Source organism: Bacillus rossius, chromosome 6 (assembly GCF_032445375.1).
Source record: "Bacillus rossius redtenbacheri isolate Brsri chromosome 6, Brsri_v3, whole genome shotgun sequence".
Lineage (NCBI taxonomy): Eukaryota > Metazoa > Arthropoda > Insecta > Phasmatodea > Bacillidae > Bacillus > Bacillus rossius.
The window spans coordinates 33,044,728-33,067,899 of record NC_086334.1 but is presented as its reverse complement, the minus strand read 5'-3'; the positions used below and the strand labels follow the sequence as shown (position 1 = coordinate 33,067,899).

Below are 23,172 nucleotides of genomic sequence, written 5' to 3'. Positions count from 1 at the left end.
TAATTAATCAGCTGTAAGTAAAGTAAAAAATTTAGTTTTAATAGTATTATGTAACAATAAATAGGTATTTCCCCAAACTGTAAGGAAAAGTTTAACTAGTTCAACCTGCTGTGTTTGAGGAACAGTTAACTACAATTTCATCATTCCCTCACTATGAGGGAATGATGAGTGTTGTGAAGGAATGATGTTCAATGTACACAAGAAACCATCGGACTTGGTAAGAGAGCTTTGTTGTTGCAAAGACAATTTAGCTTGTCTTCAGAGAAAATGCAATGCTTGCAAGAGCAAGACTATTTACTATGAAATCATAGATCCTGAGCAAGAAGTCAAAGTAAAAAAGTGGATGGTAAAAGTGCAATGGATAGAGGTTAAAGGCCAAAAAAAGAAGGTAAGTAAACCATTAAAAGAAGAGTTTATTCTTGATGTAAAATCATTGGTAACTGAGCTGGAAACTATATTTCCTAGATACCTTCTCCATATAGGAAATATTGCACACCAGTACAAGACTAAATGCAGCAAAAAATCGGTTGGATGAAAGTTCTGCATTTATTCATATAGACTTTAGTGAGAACTATAATTGCAAATTCAGTGAAGAAATACAGGCTGTTCATTTTGGTGGGGGAAGGGAACAAATTACCCTTCACACTGGTGTACTTTATCTTAAACAAGAAAATAGTAGTGATCCTCAAGTGTTTCAGGCAGAAGTTGAAGGCAAACTTTCTTCCTGTGTCGAGGCACATCCATTTTGTTCATTGAGCAAGTCATTGAGACATGATGCATTTTCGGTTTGGGCTCATCTTAAGCCTGTTTTCGAGTGGGCATTCCAACAAAATATCAACTTGACAAATATACACATACAGAGTGATGGGAGTTGTTACACAGTATAGAAATAAATGTTCTGCATAATATCAAAAAAACTAAGTCATATATTTCCCACATTTCAGTTTTTACTTGGAACTACACAGAGTCAGGGCACGGTAAAGGCGCCACTGATGGTATTGGGGGAACGTTGAACAAAACTGCTGACCGCATAGTTGCGCAAGGCAAAGATGTTGAAAATTTTAAGTGCCTTGCAAATGTACTGAAACAGCATTATCCAGGTGTGAAGATTTTTGAAATTCAACACAAAGACATTATTGCAATGGAAGATCTAGCCAAACATGCAGGAAATGTTAAGTGTTTCGCCGGCACATTGAAAGTGCATCAGGTTATGTTCAATTCGGCTATTCTAGTTCTACATTTCAGAAGTTTAAGTTGTTTTGAATGCAAAAGTGAATGCTCTCACTTCCACTTGGGCAAAGGTTTTCAACTTGAAACATCTGCAGCTACCAGTAATGTAATGCAAAACAAACCAGGAAGCAAAACATCTGGCCCTTCTTCCAGAAACCCCAATAAAGGCACTATACTTTTTCTACCTGCAGAGACTGACAAATCTGCTCAAAGAAAAACCTCCGATATGAAGATGTCTATTCATCATCGGATGAAGATGATAATCTAGGGACCAAAAACTCTCTTCCACTCGGAAGTTTTGTCCTAGTTCGTTTTAGCAGTGACAAGAAGAAAAAGAACGCCACAAAAATTCGCCAGTTCCTGGGAATTATCCAAAGTTGTGTACAAAACAATGAAATCTAAGTCATGGTTTTGAAAAATTCTTGAGGGGACAATACATTATTTTATGTAGATGAAAATGATGTATGTTTTGTATCTGTTAAACAAATTGTTGCCACTGTCACAACTCCTATTGTTATTAACAAAGGGTGTAGGATTTTTTATTTATTTAAAGACCCAATTCGAGTCTTCTAAGGACACCTTACTACTGGGAGAAAGCCCAATTACGAGTGTAATAAATCAGAATCAGTTTCACAATCTGCACTACGCACCAAAAGTTCTGTATTAACATTTCCAATTTTAAAAAAAAATTCAAATAAAATATGCAGTTGAATATGTTTGTAATTTGAAACTGTACGATTACATATATAAAGATATGTGCAACAAAGTTTTATTATAAACCGGATGCGCAAAGGAACACTGTCCGGGGAGCAATTATTTTCATATAACGAATCCAATTATATTTTGACGTGACGTCTAATAAATCGATGAACATCGGCTGCACGCACGAAAAAGTGTCCCACTACGGATGTCCCACTACGGATGTGTCCTGTTTGCTCATTGTACGCATGCGTGGCATCTCTCTTCCACTCGATTGGAACAACCATCGATTTGACATTTCAATCATATTTTCGTCGTTTGAATTATTAATATTATGTAATTTAACATTCGTCCACCGATTTTCAGCACAATCGGTACGGTTATTTAAAAGTAAAGTTGAATATTCAAATACGTTTTTAACCAACAATGGTGTTTTACAGTTACAGATAATAATTCAAATTACACCCAGGATCTTTTGCACAATGTTTTAAAAACTATTGTAAAACATTATAAATGAGTTTGGTGTATTTGAGATGCGTATTTGTTATCAAATCATGTTATAAAAACGAAATAATATTATTCCCCTACCCTGAAAAAAAGTTTATACTTAAATATATATAACATTTGAAACTACTACTTTACATGCATGGCCTCGTGGCCGCGTGGTCAGCATCGCAAACTTCCAATCCAAAGGTTGTCGGTTCGGATCCTTGCAAGTGCAAATTTTTTTTTGTATTTGTAAAAATAAATACGGCACACGCAACATTTCAATAGTAATAAATATATTTGAATTAATGAATGCAAATAAAAGTAAATTTATTAATTAAATTTTACATTTCATTTCACTCCTTTGTATCCATACAAAATAGTGATAATTCAATAAAAATTATTCAAATTTAAAAAAAAAAAAATTCTTCCTCAAAGAATATAATATTTTTAATGCCTAGATGGTTTGGTTACAAAAGCCTATTACGTCTCAGACCGAATATATTTCCTTTTCTTCTGGATCAATCATTTCATCAATGTTTTGTTATGACGTTGTCACGTTAAACTATCGTCCGTACTTAAACCGACTTTACAGACAACCAATTTTTTTTATGTAGAATAATAAAATAAATCAAGCAGTTGAATGCTTTTGATGCGAAACTGTGATATAACGAATTTTAAGTTATAAAATACTGACATAAACCGGATTCGCAATAAGGAACAATAAACGAAACGTCCAATGACAATATTGAACCCAACCATGGCACCGTTAAAATTATTTTGTAAATTAGAACCATCTACTGTATATTTTATCACACTCACTGACCACAGGATGTAAAGAACTTCCACCATACCTTTAACTACAGCAAGCAACAAACTTCCGCAAAAGAAGTTACTGAAAGTTATGACTCAAAGCACTAAAAGCTACTTCCTTCTTCCTCAATTCTTCGAACTTAATGCTCTCACGCCCACTTTTGTTTTTGTTTTCTCAACATTTGTCTGATAACCTTAGAAAAGTAATAAAAAAAAAGTCTGACTACGATAAGTGTGTAAAATTTGACAACCTACATCGTTCTCGGCTAGAAAATATGCCAAAATAATTATTTATATAGTTAAAGTAAACTGCGAATATGGGAACATCAAATGGAAACGCGGAATTCGTTAGAATTGAAGTCGTTTGTATGTTGGCTACACTTGAGTTTTCTGATGAGTGGTCAGCTGAGAACGTTCACGTGATTGTTTGGATCCGCCAAGCAGGAGCAGTTTAATGTCAGTGTGATTCATTCTCGTCACGAGTGCAGGTGAAGTTTTTTTTTTTGGAGAGATCGTCAATCCAGCGTTTAGAAAAAGCAAAGGTCTGTAGGTCATTTATAAAGAGTGAGTATTTGAAGGTGCTATGTATGTTACATTAAAAAACCAATTTTTAAGATTTAGTTCAATAATTCACTAATTTTGTATTCTTGTGTGTTAGAGTAATATTTTCATATAAAAATAGTATTATAGACTAGCTTCTTCATATTTCTATGCATTATTATTGAACGCCTAGTTGTGTACAGCTTCAAATAAAATCATGCAATTTGTTGAAAATTGCTCAAGTTATCTGTGTGGTGTCAGTTAACAAAAAAACATTTAAGAATGTACTGAGGGTGAATGAATAGTTGTATTCATACTTTGTTTTCAAAATTTATTTTAGAATTGTGAAAATAGCTAAAACATGTTTTCAGAATATTGTTATGGATGATACACCCAGTAAAGATATTTAAAGGCACCCAAGGTCTTGCATTACACCATTTTCTTCATTTCTCCACCATATAACATTATGGTTACTGCTGACATTTCATTGTGGTTTTATGCATGACGAGAAGACTGCGCGCCAGTTCCGAACGAGCTTAGATGATACCGTGCTAGAAACACCAGCGCATCACACTCTCGCTAAAATCAGATACACCCCTGACTAGGCGGGCCGGGACTATTCTGATTGCGATACCATAATAATATTGATAATGACATCACAAAGATGATGTCGCATTACTACCCCTAATTTCTTACATGACAAGCATGGGAATTTGTGGGTTTTGGCAGGAAGTATAAACACACTATTTTTCAGGCATTTCATTTGTTTAATATTATATTTTTCTGGTGTCATAAAGAAAGCTTAGAATATAATCTCCTGCTCTCTTTTCTATTTTGCGATACAGTTTTTTCATTATCAATAAAATTATGGATGTCTACATTGCAACTTATGGCGGTATTGGGAAAAATAAAAGCATTCCCTATTTAGTATAAAAATTCATTATACTCAAAAATGATAGTTTAGTGAAAAGTGATAATTTTTGAGGAATAAAATATCGGTAGGTATCACAAAATAGAGTTGACCGGGTGGGACTGTATTCTAGTTCACAACACTGAGAAAATAATATATTGTCAAGCCTCACTTTAAAAAAATTAAATACCCAGGGGTGGATATTATGTGTAAGCATTGTAAGCAGTGCTTACATTATGAGAATATTATACATGTTTGCTGAACCTACTACATTCTGAAGTGGCTCATTTTTATATATGTTTGAAATGTGAGCATGTAGTCACTCCTTTACCATGTCTGTCTCTTCCATTCTGAATCTTCGCAATCTGGGATTGTAATTGCTGGATATCCCTCTCTTAACTGCTCATCACTACAGGCTGGCTGTGGCAGCTAGTATTGGCCGACTGGAAATTTGAGACCATCAAGACAGGTGCAACTCCCTTGCACATAGAGGAAGGGAAGGGAGACATATCCTCTACACCGAGCTAAGCGCATGCGTCTTCTAGCAACCCTGCCATCTGTGTTTCATATGAGAACCCTTTCCTGAAACCATGCTGCCTATCATCCAGTGAACCATCACCCCCACCACATACCTGCCAACCAGCCTCTCTCATTATTTTCCCTACCTAGGAAGTCAAGCTGACTGGTCTGTAGTTCACTGGATTTGTCTTATCCCTACCTTCATTGTAAATCTGTACTTCTACTGCTTCTGTCCATTGCTTTGTCATTTTTCCCTCCTCCAAGAATTACTTGAACATCACTGTTAGGTATCTCCTTACCTTCTTAACCCCCAACTTCAGGTGGCTTTTTCCTATCCTGTCCGGCCCAGCTGCCTTCCTTCCCTTCAAAATTCTAAACCACCATTCACCATCACATGCACTACAGAATTGAATATGTGGTTGGACTGGGATACAGAGGTCCTCTCAAATGCCAGTCCAATGTTATTGCTCATTGTATGAGAAATTATTTTAATGAGTGTCTGCTAGGAAGAAGCGGTTTTCCTAAGATGTATCCCTTCGGTTTTTAGTCCATAAAAGAATGTTCCAGTTTCAATGGTATGTTGTAACAGTCTAATTTAGACTATTTACTACAAATCATACATCAAATTGAAGGTAAACTAACCTAGTTTTTTCTTACAAATGTTCAATATGTGCACCCTTAGCTATATGGCATACATCCAACCTAAAGTTCAGTTCTTCCCACACTTTGGTTAACATGTCCAGAGTAATAGTAACAATATCCTCTTAAGTTCTGTGTCTTAACCCTGGCAAAATTTTTAGGTTGTGACGGAACGTAGACACCATCTTTTATAAAGCCCCAAAGGAAAAATCGGAAGGCTTTGTCAGATGAACATGGAGGCCAGCGAAAAAGGGCTCTGTCGTCTCAACCATTACAAGCAATCCAACAGTCAGGGACTTCAACATTCAACAACTCTCGTACAAAGAGATTCCAATGGGGAGGGGCTCCATCCTGAAATTACAGAATCTCTCACACAGCAAGTTGCAGAACACAAAATGCTTTATTCTCAGGAGTCGCCATTTTGCGTAGGTGGCGCTCCAAGAGAGGAAACAACAAAGCAGTACTCGCGCATGCACTTATCTAATACTGTTTGTGTTACTCTTTAATTGTGATATTGAACGAAAAGTCTACAATCCTTACAGTTTATACTACAAAAATGTATAAATGATGCATCCTTTTATTGGCATACTACTGTAGGGCCGCGACGTCTTGGCGGGTCGACTCCCTAGAGCTCAGCGACCTTGTAATCGACACGTCCCGCCTTGCCTACTCCGCTGATAGCAACGGCCTGGAAGTCTTCATGGCGTTCCGATAACATTGGTCGAGAACAATCTCACGTACGGTGAAACACAGCGCAGATCTTAATGATACAAAGATGCGATAATGCTTTACGGTAATTTATTATTTAAAGGTAGTGCACCATTTGCTCAACTGGGCAGCTTAGTTAAACATAGTTAAAAATAGCTATACAATACTTTAAAGTTAAGAACTAAATTTGTAATTGTAGGTTGCTGTAGGAAATACAATTAATTAAGACTTGCATGTAACTCCCTCGCTGATGCTTTCTTTTCCATTTGGTTTGGCTGAAATGTGAAGACGATCGACATGACACTTTCACGCACTTCAAGAACCTTACCACTTTTATGCACACGGGTTGGTATTTTTTCCATAACAGCACTCTGAAAGAACCATTTTAGTCATTTCGAGCGGGCCGAAAACCATATTTATAACAAACTATCCTCGCGTATTTTATAGTTTCCTGTTGTGGTGCTTGCTTTATAAACGGAAGCCCTCCCTAGAACCAACGCTTACAACTATCAGTCTGTGCATTTCCTGTTGCCATTACACCTTCAAAGTCACCTTTCTTTTGCCAATATTTCTGAAAGGTTAAATTAGTGTCAACCCAGGATCCATCCATGTCAAATATCTTCTTTCCAGCCTCCCTGCACTGTTTCATCTGAGTCAGGTACTGTGATCACCAAGCAACAACGTCAGATCTTTCGAGAAGAAATATTTGCTTATTTTGGCTTCTTTTCCACACAAAACCCATTTATTTGAGTATTTAACGCAGCGATGTCATTCCCCAACTCCATTCGATTTTTTCTTTCAAAACTGGCAGTAATTTCCTTGTTGTGGGAACCACTTTTTTTACTGCATAAAATTCGTGGATAGTGTCTCTGATCGCACTTCTATCAAAGTCATCAACTGACAACAAACGTTTCCCTTTTTTTTTTGGCTTGAAATGAATAATTAAACACGAGAGGATGTTTCACGGTCAAATAAAGGAGTGTTACATATATGTAAATATAAACATATAAATTGTAAATAAATAATATATTAATATAATATACATTAATATATATCATAAAATCATATATATAATAAAATATATAATGAAATATATAATGTATGTGTTTGTATAATGTATGTAATGTAATATAGCGTAATATAATATCATGTAATATAATGCAATATAATGTGTAGCAATATTGGCTACACTTGTAGCTAACAAATATTCTAACAAGCGGTGCAGAAAGTTTGGAAAATTGCCAAATGCAAAACAAACAAACCGCTGGTGAAATTACGGGGAATGCGTTTAAAAACGTATAATGTTGTTGTTTGTTTTTTATTTGGCGTCTCTCTGTTGTGTTTTCGGATGCGCGAAACTGATCTTTGGCTTATACCTGTGTATCGCGCAGCTCTTTCGGTTGCTTTTGCAAGAGGTACTAGCAGACATTTGTTGGCAGCTTCATCACAACACTTGATTACACTACTTATAATTCCCCTCTCCCCACTATGTATTACTTTATTGTATCTTGAATGTCCTGCGTCGGGCTCCATTGCTCACTTCAGACTTTGAGCGTGGCGCCTGATGTTTTTGCTATGAACCGCATAGCGGCTGATGTGCGCGCGCAGCTGCTTCCCCTCTCATTTACTCTTCCCCGCTTCACCGCAAAACGACACGCCAAGACGTCGCGGCCCTACGGTATATAATATTCTGCATGTAGTATTTAAGGTAGTGTGTTTATTCTGTCTCAGAAAGCAAATGTTCATATCATGAAACTTAACATTCATTTGTTGAAAGCAGCATTTAAACATCCAGCCCCTTAATATTCTTTTCCCTCTTAATGAAAAATGTTTTCTTTTATTCACTATTCATTTATTTTGAAAACAGAACTAATGTATAAGCAATAAATATTTATCAGAGACTTTTCTTCAGTCAGTAATCATACTTTAAGTTCATATCAAAAACTACATGATCACATAAATATAATAACAATAATATTCAATTCAGGAAGGCTGCTCCAATTGATGTAAACACTTTTCCATTTTAAATTACAGTAAACTCCCTATTATCCGCGCATGCTACGAAAAAATACAACACATATGTAAATCTGTATTTTATTACAAGTGAGCAAATTTGAACTCTACTGACGAGTGTACTGCGTGCAGTATACAGTAAAATGCACAGGCCTTATCGGAACTCACGCAGTAGGCTGGCATGCGTTGCTATTTTTGTCTGTCACACTTTGTTTCTAATCGTATAGTTTAGCACTTTTATGTTTACTTTACTGAAATGTATTGTATGTTAATTATTAAGTTAAATACTAGTTTTAGCTTCATTTAAAAATTTTTACTGTTGATTGTAACTTTTACTGTACATAAAAGTTTGGATTTTAAAGTTGAAATTAATGTTTCCTTTTTTGTTTCCCATTTTCGGCTCTTTTGCAGATTATCCGCGATTTTCCCTATCCGCTGTGGCCCTGTCACTTAATTTCGCGGATAATCGGGAGTGTACTGTATAGTTAATGTGACATAAACCAGTTTCTGAAGAAAGTGTTCCTTAATACTTTCTCCAAAATTGCTTGTGGGGTATTCCAACGTAACAAACGTTACGGTTTCACACAGTTTGCAGCATGAAAATATTTTCTGAAGTAAAGAAAAAACAATTTCAAATCTGTGTGTCATTCCAAGTTGTATAGGATAGTTAATACGTAAGATTATAATATTAACAAAATTACCTTGAGCTGGCAGGTGTCATAGGATACACTTTGATGTAATGTAACAAACGTTACAAGAAATGACACACATTGTAATTGTAGAAAAGTTTTCTCAAATCTCTGTTCTCTTTTTATTTCAATGCTATCGAAAAAATTAGATTTTAATTATAGAAAACTATAGAACAATTGTACGTAATGATTGTTTCTATTTAACATATACACACTAAAAAAAAAATTCAAACAATGTAACAAACGTTACAGCTCTGTAACAAACGTTACACAGTCAAATAAAACCTTCTTCACTCAACCTGTACAGCAAACGTGTTCTTAAAAATGAACTTTCCTCGCACTTCCTGAGGCTTACGCAATTTGCACAATACCAAATCTGCAGAAATATCATCCAGATCATCATTTTGTGGATACAGGAAATATGTGTTCTTTCCTTCTCTCCGTCGCATGAATTGCACTTTCAATGTGTTATTCATATTATTAATCAAGATTACATGTCCAACGTAGTTCTGTCCAGTTTTTGGATAATGAACCATTACATAATCACCAACTGCTTGCAGATTCTGTATTCACATCAGTTACAGTGGATGTAGATGTGCTTCCATTGTCAGTGTCATGAAAGATATGACACTGTTTGAATGGTTTATCATCACCTGTATTTGAAAAGAGTATAGCTCTGTGTGGAACTGCAACCTTTACACACCGGGCTTGCTGTATTCCTACTGCTGGCAAAACATGTTCCCATTTTTCTTCATACTTGGCTGCTATAACTTCAATGTGACTGTAAAAACAGTGTATGTTCTTAGTGTTACATCTTGCAACATCGTTAAACTGTTCAGCATTTTGGACAGTTGCATTACCTTGTTGAACTCTCTTCCATACAATGCGCTTGAGGGTACCTCCAACCCCATCATGTGGACCCTTGCCATGATATGACTCTTGTTAGTTCCACTCGACATTGCATCCTACAATATTTGTTAAAGTACACATATATGACAGTACCTTTCGATTCTTGAAATGTTGAGCTGCACCATCAGTCCAAAAATAAATTTTAGTAATGGATGAGCACATTAATGAGGACAAATAATTCAGTAGCACTTCATTGAAAGCTGCAACTTCAGTGGTACGATGGTTCTGAGTATCACTGATGACTGCTAGACATACAGTTTTAATATCACTGTTTTCAGAACACCGGAAGTAACACACTGCAGTGTATATTGTAGTTGAAGTTTCGGGTGAAGCATGGTTCCAATGTACTGCCATAACTTCGCTCTGGAATTTTGCTGTGTAGTTCTCTGCAAAATCTGATAGGAAAATGAGTTGTCCTGGCTCTAGTGAATCCTTTTGCTGCTGTTGTTCCTTCCACTGTCTTCTTTTATTATAAATGTGGCCAGTAAGTTGATTGAGTTCATACTTGAATACTGAAGACAATTCATTTATTGTTAGTACTTTTTCGACTAGATGCCCACCTTCCCACTGCTTGATACGGACTTCATCACAGTCATCATCAATTTTCTTTGCCATTAGAGCTGCAATGTCACCACATCCTTCACATCTCCTCTTCATGCAATTTTTATCTTCTACGTTGCATACAGTTTCCTTCAGCAGTTCTGTGGTAGTTCTCGGTTTCTCATTTGTTTTCCATGGTGTTGAGGAAATCAGCAGCTGCATATTTTCACAGTATGGACAACAGCACACACACTGATCTTTATCAGAAACCAACTTAACATGCTTTGGTCTCATTGCACAGAACATTGATAGGCCTATCTTTGCATCAGGATTGTGTCCTTGAAAAAATGCAAACGCCTATTTAAATTATACATGAGAAGCCTCTTTTGCTTGTGCTGCTTCTTTCCGTCTTCATGCACTGTAACAAAATCTTTCTTCCCTGGAAGAAGCCGTGAAATATCATCAGAGTTGTAAAATTCTTGAACTTTTGATGTAGTTTCTTCAGTTATTGCCAAGGAAGAGTGTCTGCTTTGTTTGACTGGCAGCAGTGGTACATGGAATGATTCAGCAAGTCGTTTCACAACAGCGGTTCGTTTTGTAGGGCTGTTAGGCAAGTTTCTTTGTGCTCTTTTGACTGCTTTTCCAAAAGAATTCATACTCTTATATGGTGCACATACAGCAGTCTGCTCTGAAGTACACGAGTTTAAAAGTAATGCTTTTTTTCTGTTTCGAAACTTCTGCACTCTTTTCCGAGTAGCCTCCCTTTCTGCTGCTTTCTGTGATTTGGATTTTGGTTGTTTTCTAACTTTCTTCATAATGTTTTGACATTTTTCTAATCTTTTTGCATTTCTGTCTGGGCCCATCCGTGCTCTGTACTCCCGCATTCTCTGTGCAGCTGATTTTGGTGCTTTATTTTCCATTCTGAAAACACACGCACACAGTGTTTTATCTTAATTATTTTATTATAATATCAGGTCTAAACAAACTATGCAAGCTACACTATGGTGCAATAAGTTTAACACTACTGCTTCGAAGTATCAATTTATAAACACACAAAACTACAAAATACAAAAGATGGCTAACTTTGAAATTGTTGTATTTTGTCTTGCTTTCAACACCTAATTGTAAACAAATACAACCTGGAAACTATTTACTACATAATTTCTAATCCTGGCCTAAATCATTACTTAAATATTTTAGCCATTTAAGTCATACAAGTGTAACAAACGTTACAGTAATATTATGTAACGTTTGTTACTATTTATGTAACGTTTGTTACGCAATTTTTGCATATAACTACACAATTGAGAGGGATGAATCACCATCAGTTGTTAGTATACATAATAAGGGCAGATAATATGAAGTGTCTTTGGAAAATGTACATTTGTTTTCATATAGCATTGTCAAACATAAGTTTTTTGTAACAAACATTACATAACCAAACACTTATCTTTTACAGTAAATATTTCTTTCCAGTAGGTTGTATTATTATAAATTTTTGTATACACACATACTAAAGAAATTAGTTTCAACACTGAAATAACTTTTGGATTTACAACATCAATTTTTATGGACATAATAGCAACACAACAAAGTACTGATACTAACCTTGTCAACTGTGGTGCATCCATCTTGTACTTTGCATGCTGGGAAAAAACATATGCTGGTTCTATATTGAAGAAAAAATATTTTTTATTTAAAGGCATACAGTTAAGAATCTTTTGGTGTGCAGTTACAATTATTTTCATTATTTTTAAAAATTTCTCATTTTGTCCCTCTTTTCATGGAATGACCCTTGTGTACCCACAAGTTGGTATGCTTGAAGGATTTATAACATTCTGTGGACTCCTGCTCTCAGAAAACATGATACAGTGGAAGAAATTAGTCATAGATGTTTTCGTGAAACTTTGTTACAAAATGTATTATATTTCTTTTTTTTTTTTTCAGTCCATCATGTCGCTGTACCCTTCATTAGAAGACATGAAAGTTCACCAGATGGTTCGGGTGAGAAAATTTATACTTACAGATGATTTCTAGCAGATAGTGTACCAGTTGAATACTAGTGTATATATATGTACTATCAAAAGTGTTTCTTTTCTACAGTGTTTTTATATAATCTGTGGTGAAGTGTTAACAGATTTTTCTATAAACAAACAACCATACTATATAAAAATAAATAAAATAAAACAAAACACAAATAAATACATTAAGGAGAGTTATTCAGTTGTTTTACCCATGTTTGTTCTATTTTAATAATACTCAAAAATTAGAAAGACCTTTTTTTGGATTTCTCACCTGTAGTCTGCTTTGCCTGAAGTTACATCATTTATGGTGATTTATATATAGCTATGTGATTAAAATTTTAGGTAATAGGGATTTTGAAATGTGTGATCTTAAATTAGTAATGACTTGCAATAAATGTTTTTTAAAAATACTAATGAACTAATCCAAAGGTGGTGGGAGGGTAAAATAAATATTTTAAACAAAGAAAAGATGATTATAAAAAAATGAGAAAGTCTTTCAGTACTCAGTAATGAGCATGTTGCAAATACACTTATAATATGAAACTGACACAAAATTTAATGTAGAATTCTTATAAATAAAATATTAACTTGGAACATTTAAAAAAAAAAATATTATAACTCCAAGCATATGTTTGTATATATGTGTGGAATCCTTCTCAAGACTGACGGCTTCCTACATCCAACCCTGACTATATACAGACCAGCTGAGTGGTGGAGGATGTAGTGTTTGACACCATATACAGTAATATATTATCAGTATTAACATTTGGAAAAGTTATGATTTTTGGATGTAGATCCAACCCCTTAACATTGAAATGTAGAGATACCACAGCATTCAACATATTGTTGAGACACAACAATTCGTTAGCCTTCCTATGTATTCGAGGTCATGAAAAATAAAAGAATTTTGTGACGAAACTTTCACTATTAAATCGTAAATGTTTAATCAGCTCATTAAGGTTAAGGTTGTTGTCCTAAAACTAGGGATACGAAAAAAAATTTATACGAAAATTTAGACTTGAAAACTTAGTTTGGCAAATCAATGATGCACTTTGGAGTAATACCTAGCGATGTCGCGATGGATGTGACGACCCTGCGTGTCGTGTGTGGCAGGCCCAGAGCCAGGCAATGCATCAGCACATCGCGGGGAGCGCCCAGCCGGCTGCTGCAGCCCTGCCCTACCCCATCGCGCCGTCTGCACCCGGCATGGCCCCCGACTTGCTGGCGCTCTACCCCTCTCTCGGCGACTACATGGGGCTCGAGCTGTCCCAGGAAGCCATCAAGCAGAATCTGCCCGAGTATGCTGTGGCCGTGCCCCCTCCTGTGAGTGTTCCATCTGGGGTGGGACGTGGCTTTTTCACAATTGCAAAATGTGAGGGATGCATGCAGGTTTTCTCGAGGTACTCCTGTTTCCATCACTCCTGTCATTCTGTCAGTGATCCATTTTTGTCTCACCACCCCCCTCATTTGGCCATAGTGACTTTGATGATTAGTTGTAAAGCCTTAGTTTGTACGTTTGTAACCAATCAATTAATTAATATTTTATTAATAGTTTTCAGTGGCTGTAAATGCCAATTCATCATGCTCATGTGGCAAGGGTCGTGGGTTTGATCCTAACAGCCCGGCATGACTCGAATTAATGTGGTATCCAAGAGGTTATAATTATTTAGTTATTTATAATAATTGTGATATGCACCTATGGCTAGATGCCTAAGATGGTAGGCCAAAACGAAAACACTAATACAAACAACATAAACATTTCACACAAAGCTACAAGACAACTAATACAAAACAGGAGTCAAGGACATGAATGCTAGACAACACTAAACAATTCTGGACAATATATATAGGTAAACCCACATTTATTAGATCAATTATTATATATATAATTGAACTAGCTAGGGGAGAGAACAAGTGATAGTACAGTGAAATTTTCATTAAAACATACCTGAAAAACCCCACCTTTTAATTATTTAATAATAATACTAATATTTAATAATGATAATAAGTAGGTACTTTGTACTGAACTGTTACTAAATGTAAAAAATCTTGTATGGACCTGAAAATATATACTTTAAAGTGAGAAATCCTTTATAGTGAGACACTTTATAATGAGGTTGCACTATACTATTCTTTTTACATTTATTTGATTGTTTTATAAGGAAAGGAAATTAATACTTGTTAAGGTTTTTTTATGATACTATTGTTTAATGTACATAATAAAGGTTGGTATCGAATGTTGTAGTAGGGAGCTTCAATTCCTGTTTTTTCCAGAAGATAATTACATTTTAGGTTATTTTCACATAGAAGTCTCTTAAAAATACTTGGTGCATCTAATATTTATCTTATTGGTGACAAGGAGCCAAGAAGAGAGTGTAAATCTACATTCTTAATAAAATTAATATTTGACTTATAATTTTAATCAATTTGTTTTGGACTTTATCTAGTTCATTGGGAGTCTAATATCGCTCATGAAAATTCTTAGTTTTGTTTTTGTTGTATATGTTTTGCTTGAATAAAGTTCATAACTTAAAAAAAATCAAAAGGTGACATTTTTCATGCTTTGACAAATGCTCAATATTAATTTTATGCATGATTATTTTATAATTTTTATTGAATGATGTTATTCAAAGGGCCCAATTTGTTAATCACTTAATCAGTTTAGACATTACAAACTTTAAACATTTTTTTTTCTTTCAATCCTGTATTTGACTCCACACATATTTTAAACATTTGATTTGATATTTGCTTCACATCATAACACACATTATTCACACAAGCCTAACTATTACCTACCTTAAATTGCCTAACTGAGGCGAGTATCTTAATTACTGATATTGGCATTGTGTTGGCAGCATGACGTGGCAGTTCCAGCTTCCACAGTTGGTCCCCTGGCCGGGATGATAGCTCCACTGTCCGGCCAGTCCCTCGGGTTGCAGCGGGCTCAGGTGTCTCACGGCATCAGGGAGGTACGTGTGCAAGCGTATGTTAACATGCCTAATTTTTCAGGGAGGTACGTGTGCAAGCGTATGTTAACATGCCTAATTTTTGTTTGTTTTATATGTATAATTCTATTAATGACCTTCAACTGTTTAATGGCACATAAAACCAAATAAATAAAAATTAAATATCCTGTTTATCAACCCTGTACATTCTCCAAAGATATTTGTTGAAACAATTGTGGTTATTTTGCTTTGCCATGGAATTAAAATTGTTTTATTTTGACTCATCAAAATGAATTAACTTCAACTGTGTTATAAAATTTGAGTAGAAATGTTTCACTATTACATGGTGATAATGTGGTGGTGCCTTTTTTGTCATCAAACTATCAGTGAGGAACTATGTTCCATAGTCCATAGTAGGGGTATTGCCATTAAATAATTAATTCATGGACTGATTCTGCCTTGAAACTTCTCAATTTTAAAACTAAAAAAATTGTTTTTTAATGTAATTATTAATGAATAAAATTTTCTGAAAGTGAATTTTTGGATGTAACTCCATCTTAATTTGGTTTGTGTGAATCTGTGTGTGAAGATGACACTCTGCAAGGATGCTGCCGGCAAAGTTGGCTTGAGAGTGCAGTCAATCAGCAACGGAGTGTTCGTGAACCTGGTGATGAAGGGCTCGCCGGCTGCGCTTGCCGGCCTCAGGTTCGGGGACCAGATCCTTCAGATAAACGGTGTCACTGTGGCCGGCTTCTCCATGGACAAGGTCCACAAGATGTTCCGCGAGAGTCCCGTCAATGGCATCTCCGTGGTCGTCCGGGACAGGTAGGCACAACTCCTACTGCAGTACAGTGAGGGCCAGTTACTGAAACTTGGAAATCAATGCTAGGTTGATTTTTAATACAATTCCATACTCTTCAAGATAATACTTATCAAACTACTCCAGATTAATGTGCTTGAATACAAAAACCTTTGTTATATTACGAATGTAATTACAATTTGTTTATTTATTTACAACTGCCAAGAATAATAATCAACTTAGAATGATAGGGAATTTTCATTTCCATCTCCTGAGGATTACAAATTAAATTAACTTGTGCATACTAGTCAGGGGCTGGAGGGCAGTAGGAAGCAGAGATATCCTTATCTCGGTTTCAGACAGCTAGCATTTGACAAATTATACACCATGTTATATAGCATAATCGTTGTAATGTTATTTTTTGGCGTCGAAATTTTGGAAAAAAAAAAATTCTCATATAAACGTTGCATGTAGTTTTGGGTCCCGATTGCATGCAATGCACGCGCTCTGTCTAGTGCCGAGTAAACTACATTTGATAGCCCGCACTCTTTCATGGTTAGTGTGTACTACAACAATGGTATATGAGTTAGTTCCGACAAACTTTCGGGTCATTTTTTTTTCGTTTTTCTATTTAAAGTTGAACGAAATATGGTTTTATTGCATGTCTTATTAATTTCAATTGTTTCGTATGCTTTTGTATATTCTACTTTTTAAATGAACATAATATCTATGAATAGGTTTTGTTTTTATAAATAACTGTACCTCACAAAAATGCTTTTTTTTACATAAAAATCTTTCGAACTTGATTTTAGTATAAAATGTGCAACAATTATGTGATAAAAAACTGTATCTCACGTGTTGTGTTCGCTGTGGTTGGTAGTGGTGGTTGTTATGATATTTTTTATTTTTACTTTGAGTAAATAATGAATGTTATTAAAATCTGTTATATAAGCAACAAGTAATTATTAAAGCAATCAAAGTGAACTCCCTTCTGGTGTACAGCAGAAACTGCTTTCAAGCAGGAAGGAAAACTAATAAAGTATTTTAGAGGCCCCGTGCTGATTCAGCATTGAAAACAAAGATTTCCTTTGTTCTGTCTACTTGCCCTCGCTCTAAAAACCTTCAAGGCCACAAGACTGGTACTTAACACTCTCTCATTCCTCCACCGCTGGCTGGCCTAGTGTTTCCATCACTGCCACCTCCTTCTCCAATAGGATGTTTTTTTCCTTCGAATGACTTGATGTGCTTGGTAATGCCTGCCTCAGCATTTCCACCCCAGTCAATTTCATTTTTCCCAGCCACAGATTTACAAGCCAAACGACCCAATAACAATTATAATTCCAGTATTATAATGGGATGGGTATGGAGGGTAATGTTTTGCAAGATAAAAAGGATCCTTTCATTGTTTCGTATATATATCTACTTCGCTGTTATTAAATACTAAGTAGTAAAATTAGCTTCTTTGAAAATATTTTGTTGCAAGTAGAATATAAATGAGATTAATTTTTTTAATGTAATTAATTTAGTTATATATATTTAAATTAACATGTCCCTTGGTTTATTATGTATGTTATTTAAATAAGAAATTTATTTCTACTCAAGAATTTTTCCCATTTTTGCCAGGAAGTTTGGTGTGTGCTACCTAAATAGTTTTAAGACTTGCTGCTCAAGAAATTTCTGGGTCTCTACATATAATTCAACCAACATATCATGTATTAATACTCTCTTTTAACAGGCCTCTGTTATCTTCGGTGTTTCATCCCGTACCCATTATAATGCATACATAACTTGCAATTCCTTTGGTGTTAGGCTACTGCAGTATTAGTTTTATTTATTGAATTTTTTATAATTTGCTTAATCTCTTGTGAACAAATATTTCCAGTTTTCTCAAGCAATTTTTTATTGGTGTGCCTAAATTAAATACTGACCCTGTAAAAAATTTCCAATTTACTGGATTTATTTCTTGTTAATCAAACACAATCCTGATAGTGTGAATTAAATTAAATAAAAAAAAAACTATTAAAATGAGGCTCAATACCTAGATATATTGGTGACGGTCCAGAGTAAATGAAAGAAAAAAAAACATATATTTAATTAAAAAATTTAAATGAATCAGTTTTTGTGGATAAATGGGAAAAAGAAAAAACTCATTTAGTAATTGGAAGTTCTATTTTGAAGATATTTTCTCAGTGTGTTATAATGAGTTAAAAAGAAAATAGTAGTTGCAACACTGGCATTTTGATGCTAACCAATTGGAAGCTTGCAGAGAATGAATAGTTTCTGTGTAAACTCCAGTTGCCATGCTCAGGGGACGATTTGAGTCAAGTTTTTCAGTTGCATAAAAATTAAGTCAAGCTAAAGTATAAATTTTCGAGAACAGGTTCCTGGTGTTTATGTTAATGTATTATTAGTACCATATTGAAGTCCATATATGTCTTCTCATGATAGCCATTTGTGTCAAGTGAATGTGTAAAATATAATTATCAAATGTACCTCTATGTAGGGCCTTTAAAAATGAGAATTTTATTACCATTATTCTAGAAAAAATTTCGTAAATTAGTCTGTGGATTGGACATCAGTTAAATAAAAATCGAAATGTGTTTTGTGTTAGTGGTTTTTTTTATGAAGACTTTTATTCAGAAGTGAATTATTTACTGTACGTGATTGCTGCTGTCGTGATGCTTATTCTCACAGTGTCGATTCTGTGCCAATTTGTTTGCCAGACCGTTTGAGAGGACACTCACCATGCACAAGAGCAGCACTGGCCACATTGGTTTCCACTTCAAGAACGGGAAGGTGGTCGGCCTGGTGAAGGACTCCTCGGCCGCTCGCAACGGTCTGCTGACGGACCACCAACTGCTGGAAGTGAACGGGCAGAACGTGGTGGGGCTCAAAGACAAGGAGATAACGGCGTTGATCGAGGAGGGTGGCCCCATCATCACGGTCACCGTCATACCGTCATTCGTGTACGACCATATGGTGAAGAAGTAAGCATTCCATATTGTATTAGTTTCTCCTTTCCATCAAATTAGATCAAATGTTTTTGTCCCACCATTATCTCTGAAAGGTGTATGTTTTCATTTCCCATGTCAGATATTGCTTTCCCTTATAAATCTGTGTTTTTTGTAACATCGAAAGCCATTATTCGTTAGGAAATTACTGTTTACATTGTTAATTAACAGAAATACGAAGTTGTCTGAGGTGTAAATTTTCTTTCAGACATTGTAAGCATACGGCTCACTATAACATGCCCCAAGTTATGGTAACCAAATTGTTCTGTACTATCATGAGCATACAATATTTAATGAGATTGGGCTCCTTGTGTTATGATTAACATAACCTAGTGATAATTAGTACCACAATAAAATAAAAATAACATTTATTTTTAAAGAATACTCGACAAGAATAATATACATCAACACAGATTTCTCGAATATGTCCAAAAGAAAACAAATTATGTCCAAATCTATGTTCAGTTACGTTGGGCACATGTTTATTAATTTTCAAAAGTCTATTTATTATTTGCCTCCAGCTAGTCAGACACGAGACTTGGACTCCTAGGACTATTGGACCTGTGTGCGACAGTTTGATGAAATAGTTTGTTGTATTTAATAAAATTACTTTAGACACGTCAATGCTAATTACGTGCGTGATTTTAATAGTATTCACTGTGATGGAGCTATCGACTCACGGCGCAAACGTCTCTAAATGATGGTACAGCCAGCCATACCTGAGTCCTGGTACAAGGAATTTCTCAACTTTATAATTCGCTGCAAAGTCGTTGCCGCGTGCTGCCTTCACTTGCTGACGTCCGTAGTGATTCGTTCTCGCGTTTAAATACACCTTTGTAGTTAAACACGACGCTGATCTGCTTCAAACGTCCAAATTCCGCACCGGAATTATCGCCGAATCACGCCATATTCCCGGTTTCAGAAGCACTTTCTTCTTTCAAGTTTAACAAGTTTTGGCATGGTGGCATATTTCATCACACCAGTTAAAAACCTTGGAGGCCAACGGAGTGGCTGAGATTCAGGGCATTTTTACCTCACACCGTAAGGAAACATGTCCCATTTGAGTGTACTCTGTAATCCTGCAAATGTGGCATCTCGAGGGGTCCTTCCTGAGCAGTTACTCAGTCATTCCTGTTGGTTCATGGGTCCAGTATGGTTACAGCACACATCAGACCACTGGCCTGCTAGCAGTCAACACATGCAGGAATCCCTGCTAGATTTATCGGATGTTTTGTCAGGTTTGATACAGAGGTCATCTACACTGGTTAGGCTTCAGCGTGTTACTTGGGTGCTACGCATCAAAGCGATCTTTCAGAAAGCTAGTCATGCAAGTAGCAATTTCCTGACGAGGGATAAGCTGCAAGGTGCGTTGGTTACATTGATCAAGAATGAAAAAGTCCATTGGTTTCAGGGCAGAGTTGTCTGCACTCTCGAATGTAATCAACTATCCCAAGAAACACAATAACCTATGCCATTCCTTGACTCAGATGGAGTCGTCAGGATGGGCGGAAAGCTACACCATTCGTCACTGTCTTGACAATGCTAAGCATCCCATTCTCTTGTCGAAGGAGAGCCTTTTGACCAAGTTAATTATTGTGCGATTGCGTGCGGATAACAACATTTTACCTCAATCACAGGGAATACTGGTTTATTTCGGCATGATTCATGGTTCAAAATGTTATACATGTGTGATGTCTTTTAAGGCCAAGCCATTGGCACAGACTACAATAATGGGCATGTTACCAAAAGCTCTCTTTTCTCAAGTAAGAATTTTTCAGTCTGGAGGAGTGAATTTTGGAGGTCCATTTCAAGCCATGCTTGTAAGTCAGAAAATGGACAACTGTCAAAGGCATACTTTACATCTGTAGGCTACCAAGGTAGTTCACTTGGAGCTTATTCCTGACCTATCAACACCAGCATTTCTGGCAGCATTCAAGTAGTCTGTGTCGATGTAAGGGATACCCAATGACGTGTGCTCTGATAATGGCACCAACTTTGTGAGTGCTCAGAACTACCTCAATTAAGTGTTTGTAACCTTATTTTCTGAAGAGCACATGCAAGGGTTTGCATCAGAAGTGACCATGAAAGGTTTCAAATGGCATTTTAATTCTCCAGCAAGCCCACATTTTGGTGGTTTGTGGGAAGCTGTAATCACGAGTGCTAAGTAACACTTGTGTATAGTTATAGGTACCCAGTTACTTACCTTTGAAGAGTTGGCAACCCTCTTTACACAGATCTCGGCCATCTTGAATTTGCGACCACTATGTGCCCTGTCGATGAATCCCAGGGAGTACTATGTACCACTTACACCAGGTCATTTTCTTATTAGCAGACCACAGGAAACCTACCTGATCATGACATAGCAACAAGTGTGGCGAAGGTTGAGTGTGGAGTATCTTCATACCCTTCAGCAGTTTGTGAAGTGAATGGAACCATCAGCTGGTATCCATGTAGACTAGTTGGTACTATTGAAGGACCCCATACTGCCACCATTAAAATGGAAGACAGCAAGTGTCTCAGCGGTTTATCCTGGTCAGTGTTAGCTGATTTAAACCACAATGGTTTGTGATATGGTTTTAACCATGGGTTAAACCAAATGGTTTTTATAATTCACCAAATTTTTTTTAAATAATTATTTTTAAATAGAGTATCATAATTTTTAAAATGAAAGGTCTAATTCCACTCTAATAACAAAATTTTAGTCATTAATGTTTCTTGTGATTTACAGAACAAAAAAAATTATATACCAATCAAGATCTTAATTATTCAAATTATCTGAATATCCAATACTCCTCTAAAATAAAAAATAAGAAATAGTTAGTTCCTATTCTGTGGAGAACCATTTCTCTGGTTAAGTTCCACTCAGATGTGCAGATTTTCTGGACTTCAGTTCTTTGATCTTATAACTTTTCTGGTTCAACATGAGTGGCAGAAAGTGGGATGTTGTTTGGCTTTCACTTGAACATGATGAGAACCAAAATAACTAACGTAATAAAAAAACCTGGTTTAAACCTGGTGTGGCCAAGAAATTTTTGAGTGCGTAGTTACCCTTAGAATCCCTAAAGGAATACCTATTTGTGTGACCTGAAACCAAGATTGCCTGCTTCATGTGGACTAACAGGCCATTGTGTTTTGAAATAGTATGTTGTTAATATTTGAAAATACTTATTTTTATCTTAATGGTTGGTATGTTTGGGACCAGTGTTTGTGAATAAGGTTGGTTGTTTCAGTTGGTCACTTGTCACCATGTTATGTTTTTGTAGAAACAGTGTGAACAACTGTTGCATCGGTAGTGTTTTGTCAACAGTTATATTTTAGAGTTTTCCCTCAACCTACATTTTCTCGCAATTCACACTTTTTCCTGTGTTCTGCCCAAAAAGTGTAAATAATGGGTTTTGTTGTATGTGGGGGGAAAAAATGCACACAAACACAACCAAGCACACACACAGACAGGTAAAGTAATGTTTGCTGTTTGATCCAGGATGGCCACCAGCTTGCTGAAGGGATCCATGGATCACTCCATCCCGGAGGTGTGAGGCAGTGGCGCTCACAGCATTCTGTGAAGTTTACCATTCATTCACTTTGTTCTCTTCTACACCAAAACTGTACTGCTAAGTCTGTTGAATCAAGATTGTTTATTATATTGTTCATGGTTTGTATGCCTATGTCCTTTATGTTACATAACAGGGTTATCAAGA

At 35.9% G+C, this 23,172-nt stretch overlaps 2 protein-coding genes across 4 annotated transcripts in view; one reads left to right on the top strand and one right to left on the bottom strand.

Moving 5' to 3' along the window:
- LOC134533003 (annexin B9-like) overlaps nt 1–3,458 on the bottom strand; it is a 24,216-nt gene extending 20,758 nt beyond the window's left edge. The window contains exon 1 of the mRNA XM_063370125.1: nt 3,270–3,458. The gene's annotated coding sequence lies outside the window, so the exon portion shown is untranslated. The remainder of the gene's footprint in view (nt 1–3,269) is intronic.
- The window catches only part of LOC134533004 (syntenin-1-like), a 23,284-nt gene extending 112 nt beyond the window's left edge, over nt 1–23,172 (top strand). The window contains exons 1-7 of one of the 3 annotated variants that reach the window (XM_063370127.1): nt 3,614–3,770; nt 12,643–12,699; nt 13,833–14,042; nt 15,575–15,688; nt 16,254–16,489; nt 19,187–19,450; nt 22,956–23,172. In XM_063370127.1, the coding sequence (XP_063226197.1) occupies nt 12,649–12,699; nt 13,833–14,042; nt 15,575–15,688; nt 16,254–16,489; nt 19,187–19,450; nt 22,956–23,010 (930 nt within the window). In that variant the 5' untranslated portion in view covers nt 3,614–3,770; nt 12,643–12,648 and the 3' untranslated portion in view covers nt 23,011–23,172. Of the gene's footprint in view, nt 1–3,613; nt 3,793–12,642; nt 12,700–13,832; nt 14,043–15,574; nt 15,689–16,253; nt 16,490–19,186; nt 19,451–22,955 lie in introns of those variants that run through there. The other 2 variants (XM_063370128.1, XM_063370126.1) reach the window with 2 other exon arrangements.